Below are 27,938 nucleotides of genomic sequence, written 5' to 3' on the forward strand. Positions count from 1 at the left end.
AAAAAAAAAAAAAAAAAAAAAAAAAAAAAAAAAAAAAAATTTTTTTTTGAGGCATCGTCTCGCTCTGTCACCCAGGCTAGAGTGCAGTGGCGTGATCTTGGCTCACTGCAACCTCTGCCTCCCAGGTTCAAGCGATTCTCCTGCCTCGGCCTTCCGAGTAGCTGGGATTACAGGTGCCTGCCACCACGCTCAGCTAATTTTTGTACTGACTAAACTCTGGAGAACAGAATATGAGTCTGATTCCTGTCTTAGATTTCTCAGTACCTGATACAGAATAGAACGTCGATAGTTTGGTCACGTATATAAAGGCTCAACATAGTTTAAGGAGCTAAAGCTATTCTGAATACATTTCAGTAAAAATGGGTGCATTTTAAAAGCCTTATCTGGTGCTACTTTGAGATTTATCCCCGAAAGATTAACTCGTTGGCGCCACCTAGTAGTCACTAAAGGTGTGCACTTTTACGAAACTGCAGAAACCGCTCTCAGACACTACAATCTGGAGTGGAGGGCACTCATTCTTGCTCACCTGTCTCTTAGTACTCTGATCTCTGCACAGTGCTGACCGGTCTCAAATTGCACAAACCTCCAGTTCTTGACGTTCCGAGTGTCATAAACTTGAGGAAAATGAAATTATTCATCAGGACTACAAAAGGCTCAAAGTTCAAACCACCTGGGGGTGGAGATGGCTGGAAAAAAGGAAACCATTAACAAGTAATTGTATTTGCTATATATAAACTTGCCCTAAGGCAGTCCAGATAACTTCCACTTGAGCAGCCTGAGACATCACGGGCGGGGGCAGTTTCTCCCTCACTGCGTCTACCGCAGCCTTTCTGAGGTTTTTCCTAGCGAGGCCGAGAGGATCTTGGAGGAAAAACCCGCATCCGGATACGCCTTGAGGGAAGGCGTCAAACCCACAGGCATGGAAAAGGTAAGGACGGAGAGCACGCCTCTTCCTGGCTGAAAGTGAGGAGCGTTTGGCCCAGAACCAACCGGACTGGGTGAAGAATCAGCTCCGGCCACCGCAGCAGATCCCACCCCACGCGGGAACTTGAAGTCCGACACGTAGGTCCCGCGGCGGCCGGGCTCCACCAGGCCCCGGTTACCACCAGAGGTAGCCGTAAACCCACGGTCCCCAAAAATCTTTCCGGCTCTCCCTGACGAAAACTGGGACAACCTCCTTAGGCCCCCGGGATCCCCCCTGTGCCACCTGCCCGCCCGCCAGTCCCAGAGTTTAGGGCCAGGGGCCCCGCCTACCTGAGGGCCCTGGCCTGGAGGACCGCGCCGGAGGAGCACTTCCGCCGCACGCACGCACTTCCGGCCCCCTGGAACCAATGAGAGTGCGACCCAGATGTTCCACTTGCTGGCGTCCGGGCCGCGGGTGATCTACGGTAGCACTCGGGCCGGCGGACAGTGAGGGCGCGGTAAGCTCCCTGCAAGGAGCCCCTGAGAAGCTGGTCCCTTTTTGTCCTAGATATAGGGGCGTCCAAGATGGTGAAGTCTTTAGGGTCGAATATGATCCGAGGCAAGCTCATATTCAGGTTTGGGACAAGAAGCATTAATTGACCCTTAATTTTTTCGGTGGAACGGAAAACTTCGGTAAAATAGCTTCTGACCTTCGGAACAGATGTATTCACCTTGGAAAGGAAAAATCTCTTTCTAGAAGAGTCTTGAGGTCTAGCACCTTTAGACTTAACGGGGGACGGCTGGGCGTCGAGGAAGAAATTCTGAATGACTTCCCTTTCTTCCTAAATCCTTTCCAAATCTGTAAAAGACTACATCTACTTTGCTGGAGGTGGTTTGACACTCATGCTCCTTGAGAAGGAGGTAATGAACTGTTGGGCAGCCCTTAAAAAGTTACCCTTGACCGGGCGCGGTGTCTCACGCCTGTAATCCCAGCACTTTGGGAGGCCGAAGCAGGCAGATCACGAGGTCAGGACTTTGAGCCCAGTCTGGCCAACATAGTGAAACCCCGTCTCTACTAAAAATACAAAAAATTAGCCGTACGCGGTAGCGGGAGCCTGTAATCCCAGCTACTGCGGAGGCTGAGGCAGGAGAATGGCTTGAACCCTGGAGGTGGAGGTTGCGGTTAACCGAGATCGCGCTGTTGCATTCCAGCAGGGGTGACAGTGGGAGACTCCGTCTCAAAAAAACATAAATAAAAAAGGTTACCCTTGGCTGTCGCAGTGGCTCACACGTGTAAACCCAGCACTTTGAGAGGCCGAGGTGAGAGGATCATTTGAGCCCAGCCTGGGCAACATAGCGAGACCCCCATAACAAAAAATCAAAAATAAAGTTACCCAGAAACTAGTTGGAACCATTTAACGATGTTCTCAGTCCATCTTCCTGAAGTAGTCCACAGAACAACGTCAGTGTTCATGGTAGAATTGTTTGATAGGGACAGTCTTTTTTTTTTTTTTTTTGAGACGGAGTCTGGCTCTGTCGCCCAGGCTGGAGTGCAGTGGCCGGACCTCGGCTCACTGCAAGCTCAGCCTCCCAGGCTTATGTCATTCTCCTGCCTCAGCCTCCTGAGTAGCTGGGACTACCGGTGCCCGCCACCTCGCCCGGCTAGTTTTTTGTGTTTTTTAGTAGAGACGGGGTTTCACCGTGTTAGCCAGGATGGTCTCGATCTCCTGACCTTGTGATCCGCCCGTCTCGGCCTCCCAAAGTGCTGGGATTACAGGCCTGAGCCCCCGCGCCCGGCCTTTTTTTTTTTTTTTTTTAAAGTAACAATCTCTTGTTAAAAAACAAGAGCTGTGTTGCCCAGGCTGGAGTGCAGTGGTGTGATCATAGCTCACTGCACCCTTGAACTCCCGGGCTCAAGCGATCCTCCGGCCTTGGCCCCTCAAAGTGTTGTGGTGATTGGCACAAGCCACCGCCAGGCCTGGTCTTTGAAGCTAGTTATATTTCAGCTGCCCAGGATAAACTTCTAACTTTGATTGCCACAGAGCTTTACCAGAACTAATTGTTTCTCTTAGTTCTGTCTGATTGTGGAATCTCTTTATTACCATCAATTGTTTTGCAGAGTTATAATTTGAATATGAAACCATTTTTCTAGCCCACTGGAGTCTTTGAAGTTAATTATATTTCAGCTACCCAGGACAAACGTAACTTTGATTACCATAGAACTCTACCAGAACTAATTGTTTCTCTCAGTTCTGTCTGATCGTGGAATCTCTTTATTACCATCAGTTGTTTTTCAGAGTTATAATTTGAATATGAAACCATTTTTCTAGCTCACCTTAGAGAAGACTGTTGACACACTAGTTGGAATGGTTGCAATAGCCTCTACCTTGCAAGACACTTCAGATTCAAAGAATTTTCTCTGTAAAAGTTGGCCAGGCACAGTGGCTCATGCCTATAATCCCAGCACTTTGGGAGGCTGAGGCAGGCAGATCACTTAAGGTCAGGAATTCAAGACCGGCCCGGCCAATGTGGTGAAACCCCATCTATCCTAAAAATACAAAAATTAACCAGGCCTGGTGGTGCATGCCTGTAATCCAGCTACTCAGGAGGCTGAGGCATGAGAATCGCTTGAACTCAGGAGGTGAAGGTTGCAGTGAGCTAAGATCGTGACACTGCACTGCAGCCTGGGTGGCAGAGCAACTCCGTCTTAAAAAAACAAAACAAGGCCAGGCGCGGTGGCTCACGCCTGTAATCCCAGCACTTTGGGAGGCCAAGGTGGGCAGATCACGAGGTCAGGAGATCGAGACCATCCTGGCGAACACGGTGAGACCCCGTCTCTACTGAAAATACAAAAAAATTGGCCAGGCGAGGTGGCAGGCGCTTGTAGTCCCAGCTTCTGGGGAGGCTGAGGCAGGAGAATGGCGTTAACCCAGGAGGCGGCGGAGCTTGCAGTGAGTGGAGATTGCACCACTGCACTCCAGCCTGGGCAACAGAGCGAGACTCGGTCTCAAAAAACAAACAAAAAAACCAAAACAAAAGAAAAAAAAAGTACCTGTTAATGCAATTATCTTTCAATTTTGATTCATAAATATATGTGGAAGTGTCAATGTTTTTGGTAAAATGGAATTCACAGTGACAGACTCAGTGCTGTACAAAACAAAACCGGAAAATATACTTTAAAAATATTATTTGAGCTGGGCGTGGTGGCTCACACCTGTAATCCCGGGACTTTGGGAAGCCGAGGTGGGCAGATCATGAGGTCGGGAGTTTGAGACCAGCCTGGCCAGCATGGTGAAACCATGTCTCTACTAAAAATAGAAAAAATTAGCCGTGCATGGTGGCGTGTGCCTGTAGTCCCAGCTACTCGGGAGGCTGAGGCAGAATTGCTTGAACCTGGCAGGTGGAGGTTACAGTGAGCCAAGATCATGCCATTGCACTTCAGCCTGGGCTACAGGGCGAGACTACCTCTCAAAACAAACAAACAAAAATCATTTGAAAAATTTGCTGAATAAACACTTGTTCACAGTGTACTTTCCCTGGTTATTTTTGTTTTTGTTTTTGATACAGTCTTGCCCTGTCACCTAGACTGGAGTACAGTAACATGATCACGGCTCACTGCAGCCTTAATCTCTCAGGCTCAGGTGATCCTTGCACCTTAGCCTCCCTAGTAGCTGGGACTTCAGGTGCATGCCACCACATCCGGCTAGTTTTTGTACTTTTTGTAGAGATGAGGTTTTGTCATGTTGCCCGGGCTGGTTTCAAACTCCTGGGCTCCAGTAATCCTCCCACTTTGGCCCCCCAAAGTCCTGGAATTGCAGGCATGAGCCACCCCACCCGGCCTTCCCCTAATTTTGATAATGATAATCCAATGTTCTCTTCTGGCATTTGTGTAGTTTTAGCGTGTGCAGTCTTTGAAGCAATGGAGGTATTTGCCTGTTCTTCTCTGTGACTTAGTCATTCAGCAGTTCTATGCTAAGGGTTTTTTAATGTACCTTTAGGTTCTTGTTTAGAGTTAATGGATAATGAAAACATATTTCTTTGTTTTGTTTTTTGTTTTTTTGAGATGGAGTCTCGCTCTGTCGCCCAGGCTGGAGTGCAGTGGCCGGATCTCAGCTCACTGCAAGCTCCGCCTCCCGGGTTTACGCCATTCTCCTGCCTCAGCCTCCCGAGTAGCTGGGACTACAGGCACCCACCACCACGCCCGGCTAGTTTTTTGTATTTTTTTTAGTAGAGACGGGGTTTCACCGTGTTAGCCAGGATGGTCTCCATCTCCTAACCTCGTGATCCGCCCGTCTTGGCCTCCCAAAGTGCTGGGATTACAGGCTTGAGCCACTGCGCCCGGCCATGAAAACATATTTCTAATGCATAAGAGAAATTCATTCTGAAACAAAAATAGAATATAAGCCTTCAGACAGAAGGCAGAGAAGAAACTGGAGAAAGAGAAATAATATGTTAGGCAGGAAACCATGGGAGACAGCGCTGAGTAAAGTAACATCCAGACTGGGAGTCACTGGGAAACCAGATAAATGCTCCCTGGCAGCTGGAGGAGTTGAGGACATTTCAGCCTGGACTTGGGATGGGAGCCCAGAGCACGCAAGTTGCTCCAACTAGGTAGGGAAAATGCTGGGGTAGATGAAACTTTAGTGGCCAACAAGAAGTACCAGGAGCCAAAGACTCCCTGAACACTTAGGCCTCTTTTAAATGTCTGCCTTAAATAGTTCATACCATTGCAAATCTTGCATAACGGGTAAGAACATGAACTTTTAGAATCAAAGATGTCACTCTAGGTGTGGTTGTATTTGGAGTAAGGAAGTAATTAAGGTTAAATGAGGTCATAAGTGTGGGGCCCTGATCCGATAGGACTAGTGTCCTTATCAGAAGCGTGAGTGGAGAGTTTGCCCCTTACCCTTATATACTGAAGAAAGATTATGTGAGGACATAGCAAGAAGGCAGCCATGTACAAGACAGGAACAGAGCTGCCACCACAGACCAAATTGGCCAAAACCTTGATCTTGGGCTTCTAGCCTCTAGAACGGTGAGAAAGTCAATTTCTGTTGTTGAAGTTACCCAGTCTGTGGTATTTTAGTATGACAGCCTAAGCAGACAAATACACCATCTAAATGCAGATATATCCAAATCTCTAGGCTGTTGTGTGTCTGCACCTCTCCCCTGAACTTGGCTTTGTTCTCCATTTGCCTACTTAGTGTTACCACTTGGATATCTAATAGATGTCTCAAACTTCACTTCTCTATAAACTGAACTCCTGATAGTCCCCTCAAGCCTACTTCATGGACATCTTTCTCTTCTCTTTTTTTGGAGACAGGGTCTTGCTGTGTTGCCCAGGCCAGAGTGCAGTGGCGTGATCAGGTGATCCTCCCACCTCAGCCTCCCAAGTAGGATGTGAGGGCAATCTGGCTGTGACATCTCTCACCCCGTTGATCACCAGGGTTGATCCGGCTGATCTGGCTGGCTAGGCCAGTGTCTCCTTCCTCCCTCACTGCTCCATGTATGTCCCTCTGGAAGCTGCACACTCAGTTGAAGAGAACAACCATCCCCAATAGAGGAGGACTAGTCTTCAGTCAAGGGTATGTAAGTAGTTGCGTTCCCCTGCTAGAACCTCCAAACAAGCTCTCAAGGTCCCAAGTAGCTAGGATTACAGGCACACGCCATCATGCTTCGCTATGATTCTCTTCTCAGTTAAAGGTAGTGCTGTTCTTTTAGCTGCTTAGGCCAAAAACTTCTAGAGTCATCCTTGACTCTTCTTTCTTTTACTGCCCACATCCCATCCATTGCAAATCACATTGGCTGTATGTTCCAGACACACCCAGAATCGAATGACGTCTTACCACTTTGCTGCCACCATCAGGGATGGGTCAGCATCACCTGTCACCTGGATTATTGCAGTAGCCTCCCATCTTGTGTCTTCACTTGCACCCTTGCCTCTCCCTACATTCTGTTTTCAGCTTCAAGTGCCAGAGAGATCCTTAAAAATATGTCAGATCATGTCACTCCTCTGCTCAAAGCCCTGCAGTGTCTTCCTCTTACCTCTCTGTGTCTGCTATTCCTCCTCCCTTAGTTATTATGTTCCAGCCATGCTGGGCTTCATCTCTTCCTGCGGCATGACACGCATGCATCTGCCTTGGGACTCTTGCACTATTACCTTTGCTTAGAACATTCTCGCCAGGTACAGTGGCTCACACCTGGATTCCCAGTACTTTGGGAGGCCGAGGTGGGCAGATCACTTGGGGTTTGGAGTTTGAGACCATCCTGGCCAACATGGCAAAACCCTGTCTGTACTAAAAATACAAAAATTAGCTGAGTATGGTGGCACGTGCCTGTGATTCCATCTACTCAGGAGGCTGAGAGGGGAGAATTGCTTGAACCCGGGAGGTGGCGGTTGCAGTGAGCCGAGATGGTGCCACTGCACTCCAGCCTGGGTGACAGAGTGAGACACAGTCTAAAAAATATGTCAGATGGGGGCCAGGTGCGGTGGCTCACACCTGTAATCCCAGCACTTTGGGAGACCAAGGTGGGCAGATCATGAGGTCAGGAGATTGAGACCATCCTGGCTAACACAGTGAAACCCCGTCTCTACTAAAACTACAAAAAATTAGCTGGCCATGATGGTGGGCGTCTGTAGTCCCAGCTACTTTGAGAGGCTGAGGCCGGAGAATGGTGTGAACCCGAGAGGCAGAGTTTGCAGTGAGCCGAGATCGAGCCACTGCACTCCAGCCTGGGTGACAGAGTGAGACTCTGTCTCAAAAAAAAAAAGAAAAAAGTCAGATAATGTCACTCCTCTGCTCAAAGCCCTGTAGTGATTGATGAGGTCTAGGGAATGTGTTGTTTCTAAATAATTTATGTTAATCATGGTAATATAATTACTTCAAAGGAATTTCGTTCTTATTGTGTGATTGCTCACGTTTCTAATTCCTACCTTAGTGCTGTGTCTGGGATGTGGAAGGTGCTCAGAAAATGGTGGTGGTTTCAAAGGATAGTGGGTATATATTAGGTAACCTCCTGTCCAGAAGAAAACAGATGAACAGTCATTTCCATTTGTTCAGGTGCTACGCCTGTCAGAGATGCTTTGGGAGATTTTATACTGAATATGTTCTTCTTGCCCATTGGTTCTGTTCTTTTTCTCAAGAAATGGAGTTGTCGGCCAGGCGAGCTGGCTCATGCCCGTAATCCCAACACTTTGGGAGGTCAAGGCGGGCGGATTGCTTGAGCCCAGGAGTTCGAGACCAGTGTGGGCAATATAGTGAAACCTTATCTCTACAAAAAAATACAAAAGAGTAGCCAGGTCTGGTGGGGCATACCTGTAGTCCCAGCTACTTGGGGTGGGGGCTGAGGCGGGAGGATTGCTTGAGCCCGGGAGGTGGCGGTTGCAGTGATTATGCCATTACGTTCCAGCCTGGGTGATAGAGCGAGACCCTGTCTCAAAATAAAGTTGTATCCAGTCCTTAATGACATTGAGACCATTTGTGAGTAACTAGTCCCTACCAAAAATACTTCAGAATTTTTTTTTCTTTTTGAAACAGAGTTTTACTCTCGTTGCCCAGGCTGAAGTGCAATGCTCACTGCAACCTCCGCCTCCTGGGTTCATGTGATTCTCCTGCCTCAGCCTCCCAAGTAGCTGGGATTACAGGCACCCGTCACAAGCCTGGCTCATTTTTTTGTATTTTTTTTTTTTTTTTTTTGAGACGGAGTCTGGCTCTGTCGCCCAGGCTGGAGTGCAGTGGCGCGATCTCGGCTCACTGCAAGCTCCGCCTCCCGGGCTTACGCCATTCTCCTGCCTCAGCCTCCCGAGTAGCTGGGACCACAGGCGCCCGCCATCTCGCCCGGCTAGTTTTTTGTATTTTTTAGTAGAGACGGGGTTTCACCGTGTTCGCCAGGATGGTCTCGATCTCCTGACCTCGTGATCCGCCCGTCTCGGCCTCCCAAAGTGCTGGGATTACAGGCTTGAGCCACCGCGCCCGGCATTTTTTTGTATTTTTAGTAGAGACGGGGTTTCACCATGTTGGCCACGCTGGTCTCAAACTCCTGACCTCAGGTGATTCACCTGCCTGACCTCCCAAAATGTTGGGATTACAGGCGTCAACCACTGTGCCTGGCCCAGAATTGTTAATTATACACAGAAGTAAAAAGACAAAACACGGCTGGCCATGGTGGCTCAGGCCTGTAATCCCAGCACTTTGGGAGGCTGAGGCAGGTGGATCACCTGACATCAGGTGTTTGAGACCAGCCTGCAGTGAACCAAGATCACACCACTGCACTCCAGCCTGGGCGACAGACCAGGGCTCTGTCTCAAAAAAGAAAAAAAAAAAAGACAAAACACAATGCAGGTCACTTTAGCTATTTTCTCTGGAAAACAGTTAGCTGTCATGATGCAGGTTGTTATAATCTATAAGGGGGAGGTTGTGATTATTTTTACTCTAAAATCTTCCACTGCCTTTTTTTTTTTTTTTTTTTTTTTGAGATGGAGTCTTACTCTGTCACCCAGGCTGGAGTGCAGTGGCGCGATCTTTGCTCACTGCAACCTCCACCTCCTGGGTTCAAGCGATTCTCCTGTCTCAGCCTCCCGAGTAGCTGGGATTACAGGTACACACCAAGATGCCCAGCTAATTTTTTTTGTGTATGTGTGTGTATATATATATATGTATGTGTCTGTATATATGTGTGTGTGTATATATGTGTATACATGTATATGTGTGTGTATGTGTGTGTGTGTGTGTGTGTATATATATATATTTTTAAAGTGGAGACGGGGTTTCACCATGTTGGCAAGGCTAGTCTCAAACTCCTGACCTTGGCTGGGCGCGGTGGCTCAAGCCTGTAATCCCAGCACTTTGGGAGGCCGAGACAGGCGGATCACAAGGTCAGGAGATTGAGACCATCCTGGCTAACACGGTGAAACCCCTTCTCTACTAAAAAAATACAAAAAACTAGCCGGGCGTGGTGGCGGGCGCCTGTAGTCCCAGCTACTCGGGAGGCTGAGGCAGGAGAATGACGTAAACCTGGGAGGCGGAGCTTGCAGTGAGCTGAGATCCAGCCACTGCACTCCAGCCTGGGCGACAGAGCGAGACTCTGTCTCAAAAAGAAAACAAAAAAAACAAAAAAAACTCCTGACCTCAGGTGATTGCCCACCTTGGCCTCCCAAAGTGCTGAGATTACAGGCATGAGCTACCACATCCGGCCCCACTGCATTCTTAAAGAAGCAGTAAATTGACCTTGTTCAAATACACAATCTGAATTACTAGGGTCTTTTGAAACTAAACCTTTGTTTGTTACTAAGACTTCTATTTTCCTTCCTCTTTTTCAGCACTTATTTCTATAGCAATCTCCCAGCTGATGCCACTTAACTTCATTGAACAAAACATGAGGTTTAGAAAGTCAAAATAATCATTGTGAAAGTATTTGATAGGAGATCTTTATTTGGAATGAATTGGGTTATGATGTCAGTCCTGTGATTTCAGCGGAACTGTTTCTTTTTATCCATTGTCAGTGAGTGCTCATTAATACTTAAATGCAGCTTTCTTTTTTTTTTCTTTTGAAACAGAGTCTCGCTCTGTCATCCAGTCTGGAGAGTGGTGACGCAATCTCGGCTCACTTCAACTGCCGCCTCCTGGATTCAAGTGATTCTCCTGCCTCAGCCTCCCAAGTAGCTGGGATTACAGGTGCCTGCAACCACATCCGGCTAATTTTTGTATTTTTAGTAGAGACAGGGTTTCGACATGTTGGTCAGGCTGATCTGAAACTCTGGACCTCAAGTGATCCACCCGCCTTCGCCTCCCAAAGTGCTGAGATTATAGGCATGAGCCACCGTGCCTGGCATAATGCAGTTTTCTACTAAATGCCTGATTTTGACATGTTTCCTATTATTGGCTCTGCTGTTCAGCTGAAATAGCAGGATAGGAGATGGTCGTGCGATTGCCGATAGGTGGCAGGGCTGCTGGGACAGGCCCAGCCAGGTAGAGATGTGTATCTCAGACGGGAAACACAGGACCCAGATGGTTCAAACTGTTGGGTTAGCATCTGGCCTTCGACAGGTCACCCTGGCCCACCAGATCAGCCTCAGGCCTGAGAAAAGCACTACAGGATGAAGAATAGATAGGATCTAATTAAATGCAGTGGGAGTAACATGAGAAGGATGTTTTTTCATATCCCATCCTAACCCTCCTCTCCCCCTGTTTGCTTTGCTTTGCTTTTCATGCTTTTTAGCTTCTTGGATCTCTTGCTTTAAGAGGAACTAGGGCGGCTGGGCACAGTGGCTCACGTGTATAATCCCAGCACTTTGGGAGGCTGAGACGGGTGGATCACTTGAGGTCAGGAGTTCAACACTAGCCTGGCCAACATGGTATAACCCCATCTCTAAAAATACCAAAATTATCCAGGCGTAGTGGCACACACCTTTAATTCCAGCTACTGGGGAGTCTGAGGCAGAAGAATCGCTTTAATCCAGGAGAAGGAGGTTGCAGTGAGCCAGGATCACGCCACTGCACTCCAGCCTAAGCAACAGAGTGAGACTCCGTTTCAAAAAAAAAAGGAACTAAAGCTTAATATTCCCCTTGCAGCATCACAGTCACAGTGCCAGTTGAGTAGTTATTGCCTCAAAGGACTGGTAAGCCTTTGACAAGGATAGGTTACTTGGGAAGTTTTCTTGCTTACCTGTAGAAGCTAAGCTGCTCACCGACAGCAGCACAGACAAGTAGTAAAGTTCAGGGGTTGTTTTTTCCTATATTTGAGAGAGAAAAGGTACTATGAGGAATACTTTGTCTTTTAATTGGAACATGTGTTAAAAATGTTTTGCCACAAGGATTTAAATGAAGGTGCCAATTTAGCAAGAAATTGCTATTTACTGTGCCAAACCCAATCCAACAGCTTCACCTTCACTGTTTGTTTGTTTGTTTTGAGACATGATGTTGTTTTGTCACCCAGGCCGAAGTGTAGTGGTGTGAGCATGGCTCACTGCAGCCTTGACTTCCTGGGTTCACGTGATCCTCCTGCCTCAGCCTCCCAAGTAGCTGGGAATACAGGCACGTGCCACCAGGCCTAGCTAATTTTTGTAATTTTTGTAGAGATGGGGTTTTGCCACATTGCCTATGCTGGTCTTCATCTCCTGGGCTCAAGTGATCTGCCTGCCTCAGCCTTAGAGGTGTGAGCCACTGTGCCTGGCCTGTTTCACTGTTGATTAATATCTTAACTACTTTTTGAACAGGGAAATGTTTTAACTGTGACATGTGCCTAATGAGGAATTCCATCTCCACATATCTCTACTTTTGGTGTCAGTAGAAAATAAATATTGAAGACATATTATCTACAGCCAAACTTTCAGATTAAGATAAGCCTTTAGAAATTCATTGTTTAAAAACATACACAGTCTGTTGCCAAAACTGTTAACACCACAGTGCAGACTCCTTCACTGAAGGATCCCATACCAAACGCAGAAAACATCCACCTCAGCGTGTGTGGCACTGGCTCCATCTGAACGAACAGCACAGTAAAACCTAAAAGGACAGAGGAACAGCATCAGTTATCAGTGTTTAGGTTTAATCATCTCAGAAACATAATCTTTTTTTTTTAGACAGAGTCTTGTTCTGTCACTCAGGCTGGAGTGCAGTGGTGCAATCTCAGCACACTGTGACCTCTTCCTCCCAGGTTTAAGCAATTCTCCTACCTCAGCCTCCCTAGTAGGTGGCATTATAGGTGTACACCACCATGCCTGGGTAATTTTTTGTATTTTTAGTAAAGACGGGGTTTCACCATGTTGGCCAGGCTGGTCTCGAACTCCTGACCTCAGGTGATCTGCCCACCTCGGCCTCCCAAAGTGCTGGGATTATAGGTGTGAGCCACCGTGCCCGGCTAGAAATATATTCTTGAATGCAAACCTAAATGCAGTTTGTTTCCTTCCTTTTCTGCTGTGGAACAGAAATGCCAGTCTAGGCAAAGTAATTTTTCCTTTGATATAGATTGTATGCACGTTTTTTTTTTTTGTTTTTTTTTTTTTTTGAGACGGAGTCCTGCTCTGTCGCCCAGGTTGGAGTGCAGTAACACAATCTTGACTCACTGCAACCTCCACCTCCCAGGTTCAAGCAATTCTTCTGCCTCAGCCTCCCGAGTAGCTGGAACTATAGGCACCCGCCACCACGCCCAGCTAATTTTTTTGTATTTTTAGTAGAGACGGGGTTTCACTGTGTTAACCAGGATGGTCTCGATCTCCTGTCCTTGTGATCCATCCGCCTCGGCCTCCGAAAGTGCTGGGATTACAGGTGTGAGCCACTGTGTGCGGTCTTTTTTTTTGAGATGGAGTCTTGCTCTGTTGCCAGGCTGCAGTGCAGAGGCATGATCTTGGCTGACTGCAACCTCTGCCTCCCGGGTTCAAGCAATTCTCCTGCCTCAGCTTCCCAAGTAGCTGGGACTACAAGGGTGTGCCACCACACTCAACTGATTTTTGTATTTTTAGTAGAGATAGGGTTTTACATGTTGGCCAGGCTGGTCTTGAACTCCAGACCTCAGGTGATCCACCTGCCTTGACCTCCCAAAGTGCTGGGATTGCAGGCATGAGCCACCATACCTGGCCCTATTTTTTCATTTTAAAAAATTCAGACATAGTTTTTGCTGAAATCATACATCACTCTTTTTTTTTTTTGAGACAGAGTCTTGCACTGTAGCTCAGGCTGGAGTGCAGTGGCATAGTCTTAGCTCACTGCAACCTCCGTCTCCCAGGTTCAAGCTATTGTCCTGCCTCAGCCCCCCTCGTAGCTGGGACTACAGGCATGTGCCACCATGCCCAGCTAATTTTTATATTTTTAGTAGAGAAGGGATTTCGCCATGTTGCCCAGGCTGGTCTCGAACTCCTGACCTCAGGTGATCCACCCACCTCGGCTTCCCAAAGTGATGGGATTACAAGCGTTAGCCACCACGCCCGGCCCATACATCACACTTAAAAGCACATTCAAAGGAAAATATGATTAAGATAGATTAGCTAAAATATTCTTAAACTTCTCCACTTTTCAGAATGTTGAGAATAGAGACCAACTCCATGTCCTTTTTTTTGGAGATAGGGCCTCCCTCTGTCACCCAGGCTGGAGTGCAATGACATGACTCACTGTAACCTCCATCTCCCGGGCTTTAGTGACCCTCTGACTTCAGCCTCCCAAGTAGCTGGGACTACAGGTGCATGACACCATGCCCAGCTAACTTTTTCTATTTTTTTGTAGAGATGATGTCTCACCATATTGCCCAGGCTGATCTTGAACTCCTGACTTCACGCAATCCTCCCACTTCAGCCTCAGAGTGGTGGGGTTACAGGAAAGAGACACTGGACCCAGCCCTATATCACTTTTTGACTTCAAGTTGCCATTGTCCTTGTTTTTCTACCCAGAATCATCTCTTGATCAGTAACTATTTATTGAATGAAAAACCTGATACTTTAATATTATAACACTAAATAATTTTATAGCAGAAGGAATTTGGGCCGGGCATGGTAGCTCATGCCTGTAGTTCCAGCACTTTGGGAGGCCAAGGCAGGCGGATCATGAGGTCAGGAGATCGAGACCATCTTGGCTAACATGGTAGCACCCTATCTCTACTAAAAATACAAAAATTAGGTTGGTGTGGTGGCGTGTGCCTGTAATCCCAGCTACTCGGGAGGCCGAGGCAAGAGAATCGCTTGAACCCAGGAGGTGGAGGTTGCAGTGAGCCAAGATCATGCCACTGCACTCTGGCCTGGTGACAGAGCAAGATTCCGTCTCAAAAAAAATAAATAAAAGGAATTTGTATTTAACTTAATTTGGTTACATACTCAAATTATAGGACAACTAAAAGAGAGGCCAGGCACAGTGGCTCACACCTGTAATCCCAGCACTTTGGGAGGCCGAGGCAGGCAGATCACCTGAGGTCGGGACTTTGAGACCAGCCTGACCAACATGGTGAAACCACATCTCTAGGCTGGGCGCAGTGGCTCACGCCTATAATCCCAGCACTTTGGGAGGCTGAGGCAGGCGGATTACCAGAGGTCAGGAGTGGACACCATGTTGGACAACATGGTGAAACCCCATCTCTACTAAAAATACAAAGTATTAGCTACGTGTGGTGGCACATACTTGTAATCCCAGAATCCCAGCTACTCAGGAAGCTAAGGCACAAGAATCGCTTGAACCTGGGAGGCGGAGGTTGTAGTGAGCTGAGCTTGGGGGACAAGAGTGAGACCTTGTCTCAAAGAAAAGAAAAAGAAACCCCATCTCTACTAAAAATACAAAATTAGCTGGGCGTGGTGGCGCATGCCTGTAATCCCAGCTACTCCGGAGGCTGAGGCAGGAGAATCATTTGAACCCGGGAGGCAGAGGGTGCAGTGAGCCGAGATTGTATCATTGCACTCCAGCCTAGGCAACAAGAGTGAAACTCTGCCTCAAAAAAAAAAAAAAAAAAGAACAACTAAAAGAGATATTTAGGAAGTTTTTGAAGATTCCCTTCACCTGAATTTTAGATGTGAGTTGTTTTTTAAATTTTAGTCCGTGAATTCCTGAAGAGCAGAGAACTTTGTCCTACCAATTTTTGTTCTAGCAGTGTCTGGCTACTATTTGTAGTAGATACCTAATAAATGCTTGACAGATAACTGCATACTTACCAATTGTGAAGAAGGTAAAGATGATATTACCAACTAGGTTGTACAGGAGAGGTTGGCTGCAATATCGGGAGGATCTGGGCCTAAAAGTCAATACACGAGGTGATACATTAATTTATTACTTATTACAGGAAATCTGTGGTATAAGCATAACACCAGAAGGCACTAACCCTTGAACTCTAATTCTTATTCTGGCACTGGGTTCATCTTGGCTGTAGGCAACTCACTTCTCTTGAGAACCTTGATTCCTTTACTGTGACTGTAAATGAATACCACAAAATAGTCCATAAATAATAGTAAGAGTTATTAATGTCATCATTGGTAAATAAATAATGTTTACCATGTTTCTTTCTTTTCTTTTTTTCTTTTTTGTTTGTTTTGTTTTGTTTTGAGGCAGAATTTTACTCTGTCACCAAGGCTGGAGTGCAGTGCTGCGATCTCTGCTCACTGCAACCTCTGCTTCCCAGGTTCAGGCAATTCTTGTGCCTCTGCCTTACCAGTAGCTGGGATTACAGGCACATGCCACCACACCTGGCTAACTTTTGTATTTTTAGTAGAGATGGGGTTTCATCATGTTGGCCATGCTGATCTTGAACCCCTGACCTCAAATGATTGGTTTACTTTTTTTTTTCTTTTTGAGACAGAGTCTTGTTCTGTCACTCAAACTGGAGTGCAGTTGCACGACCTCAGCTCGCTTCAACCTCCACCTCCTGGGTTCAAATGATTCTCATGCCTCAGCTTCCCGAGTAGCTGGGATTACAGGCGTGTGCCACCATACCTGACTAATATTTTGTATTTTTAGTAAGGATGGGGTTTCACCGTGCTGTCCAAGCTGGTCTCGAACTCCTAATCTCAGGTGATCCGCCCTCCTCGGCCTCCCAAGTGCTCGGACTACAGGCATGAGCCACTGATCCTGGCCTTGTTTACCTTTTTTTTTTTTTTTTTAAGACAGAGTCTCACTCTGTCACTCGGGCTGGAATGTAATAGTGTGATCTTGGCTCACTGCAACCTCCACCTCCCAGGTTCAAGCGATTCTCCTGCCTCAGCCTCCTGAGTATGTAGGTTTACAGGCACATGCCACCACACCTGGATAATTTTTGTATTTTTAGTTGAGACGGGGTTTCACCATGTTGGTCAGGCTGGTCTCGAACTCCTGACCTTGTGATCCACCCGCCTCGGCCTCCCAAAGTGCTAGGATTACAGGCGTGAGCCGCTGCGCCTGGCCTTCTTCTTTTTTTTTCTTTTTTTGAGACGGAGTCTCGCTCTGTCACCCAGGCTGGAGTGCAGTGGCGCGATCTCGGCTCACTGCAAGCTCTGCCTCCCAGGTTCACGCCATTCTCCTGCCTCAGCCTCCCAAGTAGCTGGGACTACAGGTGCCCACCACCACACCCGGCTAATTTTTTTGTATTTTTTAGTAGAGACAGGGTTTCACCATGTTAGTCAAGATGGTCTCGATCTCCTGACCTCATGATCCACCCGCCTCGGCCTCCCAGAGTGCTGGGATTACAGGCGTGAGCCACTGCACCCGGCCCTTTTTTTTTTTTTTTTTGAGATGGAGTTTCACTCTTGTTGCCCAGGCTGGGGTTCAATGGTGGGATCTCGGCTCATTGCAACCTCCGCCTCCTGGGTTCAAGCAATTCCCCTGCCTCAGCCTCCTGAGTAGCTGGGATTACAGGAATGCACCACCACATCAGGCTAATTTTGTATTTTTAGTAGAGACGGGTTTCTCCATGTTGGTCAGGCTGGTCTCAAACTCCCAACCTCAGGTGATCAGCCCGCCTCGGCCTCCCAAAGTGCTGGGGATTATAGGTGTGAGCCACTGCGCTCAGTCTTGTTTACCTTTTTTTTTTTTTTTGAGGTGGAGTCTCACTCTGTTGCCCAGGCTAGAGTGCAGTGTGGTGATCTTGGCTCGCTATAACTTCCGCCTCCTGGGTTCAAGCAATTCTCCTGCCTGAGCCTCCTGAGTAGCTGGGATTACAGGCATGCGCCACCATGCGAGACAGGGCTTCACCGTGTTGGCCAGGCTGGTCTCAAACTACTGACCTCGTGATCCACCTGCCTCGGCTTCCCAAAGTGTTGGGATTACTGGTGTGAGCCACTGCACCCGGCCCTTGTTTACCATTTTTTAAATTCATGTTAATTTGCGATTTTGGTGAAAAACTATTTCATGGGAATTCTGACCTGTAGTAAGAAAAAATGACTTACTTTACACGGACTTCCTGTAATAGAAGCTGGTGAGTTTGAATTTGGCTAATTACAAGGAGTATTGCAGCTTCTTGTCCCTCCCCCTCACTTAAGTACATTCTCAGTTTTCAGATTTTTTTAGAATTAAAGTTATTAATTGACTGTTTCCGCTAAGAATAATTTCCAAGACAGAATCTGAAAGAACATATTAAGTAATAATCAGGTTGGGCGTGCCTGTCACCCTCAGCCCTGCAGACATTAGCTAACGCTAGACTGTTGGGACTGGTCTCCAGGGAATCCGTAAGTTGAGACATTGGTCCCCTCATTGTCTCCTATTTAATGGCTTTCTATACCAGAAGAAGTAAGTGTGGATTAAAAGTTAAACTCAGTTTACCCACAGCTATCTTCACTGTATTGAGATTTTTGGCTTTTCAAAGTGAAGTCGGTGATTGCCCTTGATAACAGGGGCAGAAAAAATGGGGCAGGCTGCAATTAAACACGTAGCAGAAATCGCAGAGAGCACCCAAGCCGTGTCCACAGGTGAGAAATGCGTGTTGAGCTGCCAAGTATAAGAACCTACCTTAGCAGAACATAGAACTGGAGAACCAGGGTGGTAATTCCAACCGAGAACGCTGTCACCCGGCTGCGTGGGACACAGTGAGTTACATTTTACATTACTCGTTGAGTGATGAAATAGCTTCCAGAAACCAAATTCAGGTTCTGTTTGGTGATAATGTTACATTTAACTACAGAGATAAAGTTTTAAACATAATGAAGATGAATTGAGATCCATTGCATTCTAATAAAATTCTAATAATACTTCAATAAGAATATTAATAATAGTTACTACTTATTGATCTCCTATTATGTAGCAGGCTTTGTTGATACTGATGTTTTGTTTTGTCTTGTTTTGTTTTGTTTTGTTTTTTTGAGATGGAGTCTTGCTCTGTCACCCAGACTGGAATACAATGGTGTGATCTTGGCTCACGGCAACCTCTGCCTCCCAGGTTCAAGGAATTCTCCTGCCTCAGCCTCTGAGTATCTGGGACCACAGAAGCATACCACCACGCCCGACTAATTTTTGTATTTTTAGTAGAGATGGGGCCTCAGTCTCCCAAAGTACTGGGATTACAGGCGTGAGCCACTGCTCCCAGCCTGTTGATACTGATCTTTAAGGAATCTTTAGAACCTTGGTTCCTTTATCATGACTGAAAATTAATGTAAAACAACCTGCAAGTAATACTAAGTTATCAATATTCATAATTGGTAGACAAATGTGTCAAACATTTTACATGCATTACCTAATTTAATATGCACAAAATCCTATGACATAGGACTATGGTTTTCCATTTTTTAAATGAGAAAACAGACTGTTAACTGACAGTTATCTACCTACCACAATTTGTACAACCAGATGAAAATTGTTACTGCTCAAAACATTTTTGAAATTCTTTTGAGATTACATGTACGTAGTTTCCATGGCATATAAGAAAATCTTGGTCAGGCACAGTGGCTTAAGCCTGTAATCCCAGCACTTTGGGAGGCCGAGGCAGGTGGATCACCTGAGGTCGGGAGTTTGAGACTAGCCTGGCCAACATAGTAAAACCCCCATCTCTACTAAAAATACAAAAATTAGCTGGGCGTGGTGGTGGGTGTCTGTAATCCCAGCTACTCAGGAGGCTGAGGCAGAAGAATCGCTTGAACCCGGGAGGCGGAGGTTGCAATGACCTGAGATCATGCCATTGCACTCCAGCCTGGGGACAAGAGCAAAACTCCATCTCAAAAAAAAAAAAAAAAAAAAAGAGGCTGGGTGCAATGACTCACGCCTGTAATCCCAGCACTTTGGGAGGCCAAAGTAGGCAGATCATGAGGTCAGGAGTTCGAGACCAGCCTGACCAACATGGTGAAACCCCGTCTCTACTAAAACTACAAAAATTAGCCAGGCGTGGTGGTGCGCACCTGTAATCCCAGCTACTCAGGAGGCTGAGGCAGGAGAATGGCTTGAACCTGGGAGGTGGAGGTTACAGTGAGCCCAGATCACATGTTGCCGCACTCCAGTTTGTGGGACAGTACCCCAACCCCCCCGAAAAAAGAAAGAAAATCTTCCCATTAACTAATCATTCTAACTCCCTTCTTCACTGTAAACTATTAAATTCACATTGATTATTTTATTAATTGGGTTTAGCACTGAATAACTTTAGGGTATTCACAGAAATCAAATATACCCTCCAAAGACAGATTTATCCCCAATGAAGGTACTCAAAAGAATATGCAATTTCAAAATATACCCCCAAGAATATTTAATGGCAGCACTGTTGGAAAAAGAACATAGCTACATGCTTGAAGTTACTGTTTTTGAAAGGAATAGCATCCTTTTAGAGATGTAAATCCTGAGAGGTGGTGAGGTCAGCCACATTTAACTATTAGCCAACACAGGTTTAATACTGAGCATCCTGAAATATGTGATGGGGAGAGCCAAACAGAATTACTATTGTTTTTGAAAAGTTGATTTTTTAAAAAACTGACTTTTTAGCCAGGAGTAATGGCATGTACTTGAAGTACTAGCTACTTGGTAGGCTGAGGTGGGAGGATCTCTTGAGCCTGGGATTTCAAGGCTGTGGTGAGCAATGATTGTGCCACTGTACTGCAGCCTAGGCAACAGAGCTGTACCCTATCTCTAAAAAATAAAAATAAAAAAAGAACCTGGCTTAATGTTTTTTTTTTGTTTGTTTTTTGTTTTTTTTTTTTTTTTTGAGACGGAGTCTCGCTCTGTCACCCAGGCTGGAGTGCAGTGGCCGGATCTCAGCTCACTGCAAGCTCCGCCTCCCGGGTTCACGCCATTCTCCTGCCTCAGCCTCCCGAGTAGCTGGGACTACAGGCGCCGCCACCTCGCCCGGCTAGTTTTTTGTATTTTTTAGTAGAGACGGGGTTTCACCGTGTTAGCCAGGATGGTCTCGATCTCCTGACCTCGTGATCCGCCCGTCTCGGCCTCCCAAAGTGCTGGGATTACAGGCTTGAGCCACCGCGCCCGGCCACCTGGCTTAATGTTATGTTAATATTTACACCTCAGTGTTTTTAAAATGTAAAGATCAGGCCGGGCGCGGTGGCTCAAGCCTGTAATCCCAGCACTTTGGGAGGCCGAGACGGGCGGATCACGAGGTCAGGAGATCGAGACCATCCTGGCTAACACGGTGAAACCCCGTCTCTACTAAAAAATACAAAAAAACTAGCCGGGCGAGGTGGCGGGCGCCTGAAGTCCCAGCTACTCAGGAGGCTGAGGCAGGAGAATGGCGTAAACCCGGGAGGCGGAGCTTGCAGTGAGCTGAGATCCGGCCACTGCACTCCAGCCTGGGCGACAGAGCGAGACTCCGTCTCAAAAAAAAAAAAAGTAAAGATCAGTGATTTTGGCCAGGTGTGGTGGCTCATGCCTCTAATCCCAGCACCGTGGGAGGCCAAGGTGGGAGGATCACTTGAGGCCAGGAGTTCAACACTCGCCTTGGACAACACAGCGAGACCCCATCTCTACCAAAAAAAAAATAATAATAATAATAAACGATCAGTAACTACCCAGGCCAAAGCACAGTGGCTCAATCTCAGCCTCCCGAGTAGCTGGGACTACAGCCACATGCCACTGTACCCAGCCCAAGATTAATAATTTTAAAATTAAAAGTAAATGTTAAGCTTCAAGACTGCCACAGAAAGAAATGAACTCCTTATTGTCACAGTGAGCTGGGGAGGGACACTTACAGCCTGAGCTGGTGAGTTCTCGGCAGCCAGCAGTGCAAGCGATAGGCTGTGTGGGCCAAACAAAAGTGAATCATGGTTACACTGGGCCCAGAGCACCTGGAGCAAGACAAGGAGGACCCAGGGCAGTCCTGTTAGAGTTCCCAAACTATTGCACCCATTCATCAACCAGCCACAACCCCCCTATGCGCATGTGCCCAGCAAGGATATGAAGGAAGTACTCTTCAGGAAAGGGACAGATCCTAGTTCTTTAAAACCCACCTTTGGCAGCAATAGGCGCTCACTGTAACCTTAACTCTTCTGTGGCTCTGAAGGTTTAGAGTCTTGTCTGAGCTCAAGTTGGCTGTGTTAACAGTTAATGGAACTGAGCTGGATATTTGAGACAAGTTATAGATGTAAGAAGGGAGAAAGACAGCTTCCTTTATGCTGAGAGATCAGCTTCCCCAGCCCCTCTGCATCCCTTGGGCATCACATGGAAACCTGAGCTCATCCCCAAGGATACAGCTAAAACTCTTTGTTCCTTCCTTCCCTGAAGTTTGTTTCAGAACTGCAGCAGCTCCCTTGAGGATCCACACCTCTTGAACTCAGCCTTACCCTTCTTCCATCTCTCTCTTGGGAATAGTACCTGAAACCTGAGATGGCCAGGGATGTCTGACGCCGGCTGTCTGTTAGATGCCAGCTAAACCCAGCCCCTCCACCAGTCTTTGAGAGCATGCTCAGTGGCTGGTGGATACTCTGATTTCTCTGTAGGCCTCAGGGTACTATGGGCATGTCACATTCATCACCCCATCCCATAATACCACAGGTAGTTTTTATGGAAATTGGGGGCCTGGGGTAGGGATAAAAGGTATGGGTCCAAGCCCCAAGTGAATCCTGGTATCATACTTGGGATGATAACTGAAAGGCAAGACAGTTAAATCATTCTAAGTGATGATCTCGTTTTTTTCTAATGCCCTACTGACCACTACTGAACCTTCTTTATTCCCTAAGAACAGTTAGCAGTGTCCCTGTGATCCCACCACTCGGCCTTCTTTCGAGAAGGCCCCAGTATAATTCTTTTTTTTTTTTTTTTTTTTTTTTTTGAGATAGTTTCGTTCTTGTTGCCCAGGCTGGAGTGCAATGGCGTGATCTCGGCTCACCGCAACCTCCACCTCCTGGGTTCAAGCGATTCTCCTGCCTCAGCCTCCCAAGTAGCTGGGATTACAGGCATGCGCCACTATGCCTGGCTAATTTTGTATTTTTAATAGAGACAGGGTTTCTCCGTGTTGGTCAGGCTGGTCTTGAACTCCCAACCTCACGTGATCCACCCGCCTCGCCCTCCCAAAATGCTGGGATTACAGGCGTGACCTACTGCGCCTGGACCTCAAGTATATTTCTTACTTCCATTTCCACTGACTATTTGTGGCTGCCTCTCCTATCTTGTTTCACCCCTTCCAATGAATTGTGTATCATCACTATCATCAGTAACACCACTTTCCTCAAAAATAACAGCTACCATTCATTTTAACACTGTGCCAGGCAATATGCTAAGCCCCTTGCTATGTGTTATCCTCAGAATTAATCCTCAAAGTAACTGAGATTGGCCTTCTCGTTATCTCCATTTTTTTTTTTTTTTTTTTTGAGACGGAGTCTTGCTCTGTCGCCCAGGCTGGAGTGCAGTGGCGCAATCTCGGCTCACTGCAAGCTCCGCCTCCCGGGTTCACGCCATTCTCCTGTCTCAGCCTCCCGAGTAGCTGGGACTACAGGCGCCCGCCACTGCGCCCGGCTAATTTTTTCTATTTTTAATAGAGACGGGGTTTCACCATGGTCTCGATCTCCTGACCTTGTGATCCGCCCGCCTCGGCCTCCCAAAGTGCTGGGATTACAGGCGTGAGCCACCGCGCCCGGCCCTCGTTATCTCCATTTTATCCATGAAGAACCTAAAGACAGTTAAGAGATCAAATCAAGATCACACAACCAAATAAGGGTTATTTTTATTTATTTATTTATTTATTTATTTATTTATTTATTTAGAGACGGAATCTCGCTCTGTCGCCCAGGCTGGAGTGCAGTGGCACAATCTTGGCTCACTGCAAGCTCCGCCTCCCGGGTTCACGCCATTCTCCTGCCTCAGCCTCCCGAGTAGCTGGGACTATAGGCGCCCACCACCTCGCCCGGCTAATTTTTTTGTATTTTTAGTAGAGACGGGGTTTCACTGTGTTAGCCAGGATGGTCTCAATCTCCTGACCTCGTGATCCACCCGCCTCGGCCTCCAAAGTGCTGGGATTACAGGTGTAAGCCACCGCGCCTGGCCCAAATAAGGGTTTTTAACACCCACGTCATATTATTTTGAGAACCCTGTTGTCACTCCTTTCCTCAGAAACCTTCAAAGCTTCCCATTGTCCAAGGGGTTAAAGTTGATATTTTTAAACTCCTTAGCTATGATAGGGCTCAGTTCCAATCTACACTGTTCCAGTTTATCTCCCACTTTTTTTCTTGGGGAGAGAGCTTAAGAGTCCAGAAACTTGGCCGGGCGCGGTGGCTCAAGCCTGTAATCCCAGCACTTTGGGAGGCCGAGACGGGCGGATCACGAGGTCAGGAGATCGAGACCATCCTGGCTAACCCGGTGAAACCCCGTCTATACTAAAAAATACAAAAAACTAGCCGGGCGAGGCGGCGGGCGCCTGTAGTCCCAGCTACTCGGGAGGCTGAGGCAGGAGAATGGCGTAAACCCGGGAGGCGGAGCTTGCAGTGAGCTGAGATCTGGCCACTGCACTCCCGCCTGGGCGACACAGTGAGACTCCGTCTCAAAAAAATAAAAAAAAAAGAGTCCGGAAACCTAAATTCTCGCCCTGATGTGCCATTCACTAGCTTTGTCCACTGAGAGCATCAAATCTGAACAAAAGCAAGCTGGTCAGCCTAGCAGTTATGTCTGACTACTATTAGGCTACAAATGAACAGTCTTGACACAGATGTTTTGAGTATTGCCAAGTCTTAGATATACACAGTGAGGCATTGCATAGCCTTAATTTCCAGATTTATTTTTAACTCACTATTTCTTTTTTTTTTTTTTTTTTTTTGGAGACGGAGTCTCGCTCTGTAGCCCAGGCTGGAGTGCAGTGGCCGGATCTCAGCTCACTGCAGGCTCCGCCTCCCGGGTTCACGCCATTCTCCGGCCTCAGCCTCCCGAGTAGCTGGGACTACAGGCGCTCGCCATCTCGCCCGGCTATTTTTTGTATTTCTTAGTAGAGACGGGGTTTCACTGTGTTCGCCAGGATGGTCTCGATCTCCTGACCTCGTGATCCGCCCGTCTCGGCCTCCCAAAGTGCTGGGATTACAGGCTTGAGCCACCGCGCCCGGCCTAACTCACTATTTCTTTTTTTCTTTTTTCCAAGATGGAGTCTTGCTGTGTCCCCCAGGCTGGAGTGCAGTGGTGCGATCTAGGCTCACTGCAACCTCCACCTCCCAGGTTCAAACGATTCTCCTGCCTCAGCCTCCCGAGTACCTGGGATTACAGGCGCACACCACCACACCCAGCTAATTTTTGTATTTTTTAGTAAAGACGGGATTTCACCATGTTGGCCAGACTGGTCTCCAGCTTCTGACCTCGTCATCCACCCACCCCGGCCTCCCAAAGTGCTGGGATTACAGGTGTGAGCTGTCTGGTCCCCATTTTTTCTTTTTTGAGATGTTTGTAATAGTGAAAAATTAGAAAAACCTAAATATCCAAAGGTCGAAGATTAACTGGAAAAACTAAATAACTATAGATTATAATTTGGAACATGCTAAATGCTTTTGACCTAATTTTTTTGTGAGAAATGACAATGTGTATGAATTTTCTTTTTTTTTTTTTTTTGAGACAGAGTCTTGCTCTGTTGCCCAGGCTAGAGTGCAGTGGCGCGATCTCGGCTCACTGCAAGCTCTGCCTCCCAGGTTCATGCCATTCCCCTGCCTCAGCCTCCCAAGTAGCTGGGACTACAGGTACCTGCCACCACGCCCGGCTAATTTTTTGTACTTTTTGGTAGAGACGGGGTTTCACCGTGTTAACCAGGATGGTCTCAATCTCCTGACCTCATGATCAGCCTGCCTCCGCCTCCCAAAGTGCTGGGATTACACATGAGCCACCGCGACCAGCCTTTTTTATTTTTATTTTTTTTTGAGACAGAGTCTCAACCTATCACACAGGCTGGAGTGCTGAGGCGTGATCTTGGCTCACTGCAGCCTCCACCTCCGGGATTCAAACAATTCTCATGCCTTAGCCTCCCAAGTAGCTGGGACTACAGGTGCCTGCTACCACGCCCGGCTAATTTTTTGTACTTTTTGGTAGAGATGGGGTTTCACTGTGTTAACCAGGATGGTCTCGATCTCCTGACCTCGTGATCGGCCTGCCTTGGCCTCCCAAAGTGCTGGGATTACATATGAGCCACCGCGCCCAGCTTTTTTTTTTTTTTTTTTTTTTGAGACAGAGTCTCAACCTGTCACACAGGCTGGAGTGCTGAGGCGTGATCTCAGCTCGCTGCAACTTCCACCTCCTGGATTCAAGCAATTCTCATGCCTCAGCCTCCCAAGTAGCTGGGATAACAGGCGCCAGCCACCACACCTGGCTAATTTTTTTTTTTTTTTTGAGACGGATTCTCTCTCTGTCGCCCAGGCTGGAGTGCAGTGGCCGGATCTCAGCTCACTGCAAGCTCCGCCTCTCGGGTTTACGCCATTCTCCTGCCTCAGCCTCCCGAGTAGCCGGGACTACAGGTGCCCGCCACCGCGCCCGGCTAGTTTTTTGTATTTTTTAGTAGAGACGGGGTTTCACCATGTTAACCAGGAGGGTCTTGATCTCCTGACCTCGTGATCCGCCCGTCTCGGCCTCCCAAAGTGCAGGGATTACAGGCTTGAGCCACCGCGCCCGGCCCGCACCTGGCTAATTTTTATACTTTTGGTAGGGACGGGATCTCACCATGTTGGCCATGCTGGTCTCAAACTCCTGGCCTCAAGTGATCCACCTCCCTAGGCCTCCCAAAGTGCAGGGATTACAGGTGTGAGCTACCACACCTGGCCGAAAGTATTTTTATAAAGCCAGACGTGGTGGTTCACACCTGTAATCCTAGCACTTTGAGAAGCAGAGGTGGGAGGATCACTTGAGCCCTGGGTCTTGAACTCCTGGGCTCAAGCAATCCTCCCACCTCCACTTCCCAAAGTGGGAAGCAAAGCCTGGGCAACAAAATGAGACTCCTTCTCTACCCAAAAATAGAAAGATTAGCTGGGTGTGGTGATGTGTGCCTGAAGTCCCAGCTACAGGAGAAGCTGAGAAAGGAGGATCCTTGAGCCCAGGAGATCGTGGTTGCAGTTAGCCATGTTCAAGCTAAACCTCCCAGCTTTCCCAGCCTGGGTGACAGAACAAGACCCTGTCTCAAAAAGAAAAAATGAAAGTATTCTGTTATTTTTATAAACTAAAAAGTAGCATATAACTGCTGATGTGTTTGTTGTCATTTGCTTTATTTCTATGTTAATTTTAAAAATGCTTCAAGCAGCCGTGTGCAGTGGCTCATGCCTGTAATTCCAGCACTTTGGGAGGCCGAGGCAGGTGGATCACGAGATCAAGAGATCAAGACCATCCTGGGCTAACACAGTGAAACCCCATTTCTACTAAAAATAGAAAAAATTGGCCAGGCATGCTGACACGCACCTGTAGTCCCAGCTACTCGGGAGGCTGAGGCAGGAGAATCACTTGAGCTGGGGAGGTGGAGGTTGCAGTGAGCTGAGATTGTTCCACTGTACTCCAGCCTGGGTGACAAAGTGAGACTCTGTCTCAAAAAAAAAAAAAAAACTTCGAGCTCCTGAAAAAATTCCCCAAAAGTTTTGAAAATACTTTGAGCAAGATTATGTCCCTGGAATTATATTTATAAGATCTCAGAGCCAGGCATGGTGACTCATGCCTGTAATTCCAGCACTTTGGGAGGCCGAGGCAGGCGGATCCCGAGGTCAAGAGATCAAGACCATCCTGGCAAACATGGTGAAACCCTGTCTCTACTAAAACTGCAAACATTAGCTGGGCATGGTGGTGTGCACCTGTAGTCCTAGCTATTCAGGAGGCTGAGGCAGGAGAATCGCTTGAACCCAGGAGGCAGAGGTTGCAGTGAGCTGAAATGGTACCACTGCACTCCAGCTTGGCGACAAAGTGAGACTCCATCTCAAAAAAAAAAAAAAAAAGATCTCAGAATGATTATTTTTAAGACATACTTTGGATATATAAGAATATTTATTACTTTTTAATATTTATATTATTGTTTCTGAGATAGAGTCTCACTCCAGCCTGGAGTGCAGTGGTTCAGTCTCAGCTCACTGCAACCCTTGCCTACCAGGTTCAAGTGATTCTCCTGCCTCAGCCTCCCGAGTACCTGGGATTACATGTGTGTGCCACCACACTCGCTATGTTTTCTATTTTTGGTAGAGATGGGGTTTCACCATGTTGGCCAAGCTAGTCTTGAACTCCTGGCCTCAAGTGATCTCC

General features: G+C 47.2%; 2 protein-coding genes across 6 annotated transcripts in view; one reads left to right on the forward strand and one right to left on the reverse strand.

Annotated features, from left to right (window-relative positions):
* LZIC (leucine zipper and CTNNBIP1 domain containing) overlaps positions 1–1,294 on the reverse strand; it is a 17,527-nt gene extending 16,233 nt beyond the window's left edge. For 3 of the 4 annotated variants that reach the window (XM_025404496.1, XM_025404479.1, XM_025404488.1), the window contains exon 1: positions 527–1,257. Coding sequence is in view for 1 of the 4 variants with exons in the window: in XM_025404468.1 (XP_025260253.1) it covers positions 584–638 (55 nt within the window). In the remaining 3 variants the exon portion in view is untranslated. Of the gene's footprint in view, positions 1–526 lie in introns of all 4 variants that reach the window. The other variant, XM_025404468.1, reaches the window with a different exon arrangement.
* Positions 847–27,938, forward strand: part of NMNAT1 (nicotinamide nucleotide adenylyltransferase 1) — a 46,149-nt gene continuing 19,057 nt past the window's right edge. Inside the window, exon 1 of one of the 2 annotated variants that reach the window (XM_025404454.1) lies at positions 847–928. The gene's annotated coding sequence lies outside the window, so the exon portion shown is untranslated. Of the gene's footprint in view, positions 929–1,333; positions 1,422–27,938 lie in introns of those variants that run through there. The other variant, XM_025404445.1, reaches the window with a different exon arrangement.

This window comes from Theropithecus gelada, chromosome 1 (genome assembly GCF_003255815.1).
Source record: "Theropithecus gelada isolate Dixy chromosome 1, Tgel_1.0, whole genome shotgun sequence".
NCBI lineage: Eukaryota > Metazoa > Chordata > Mammalia > Primates > Cercopithecidae > Theropithecus > Theropithecus gelada.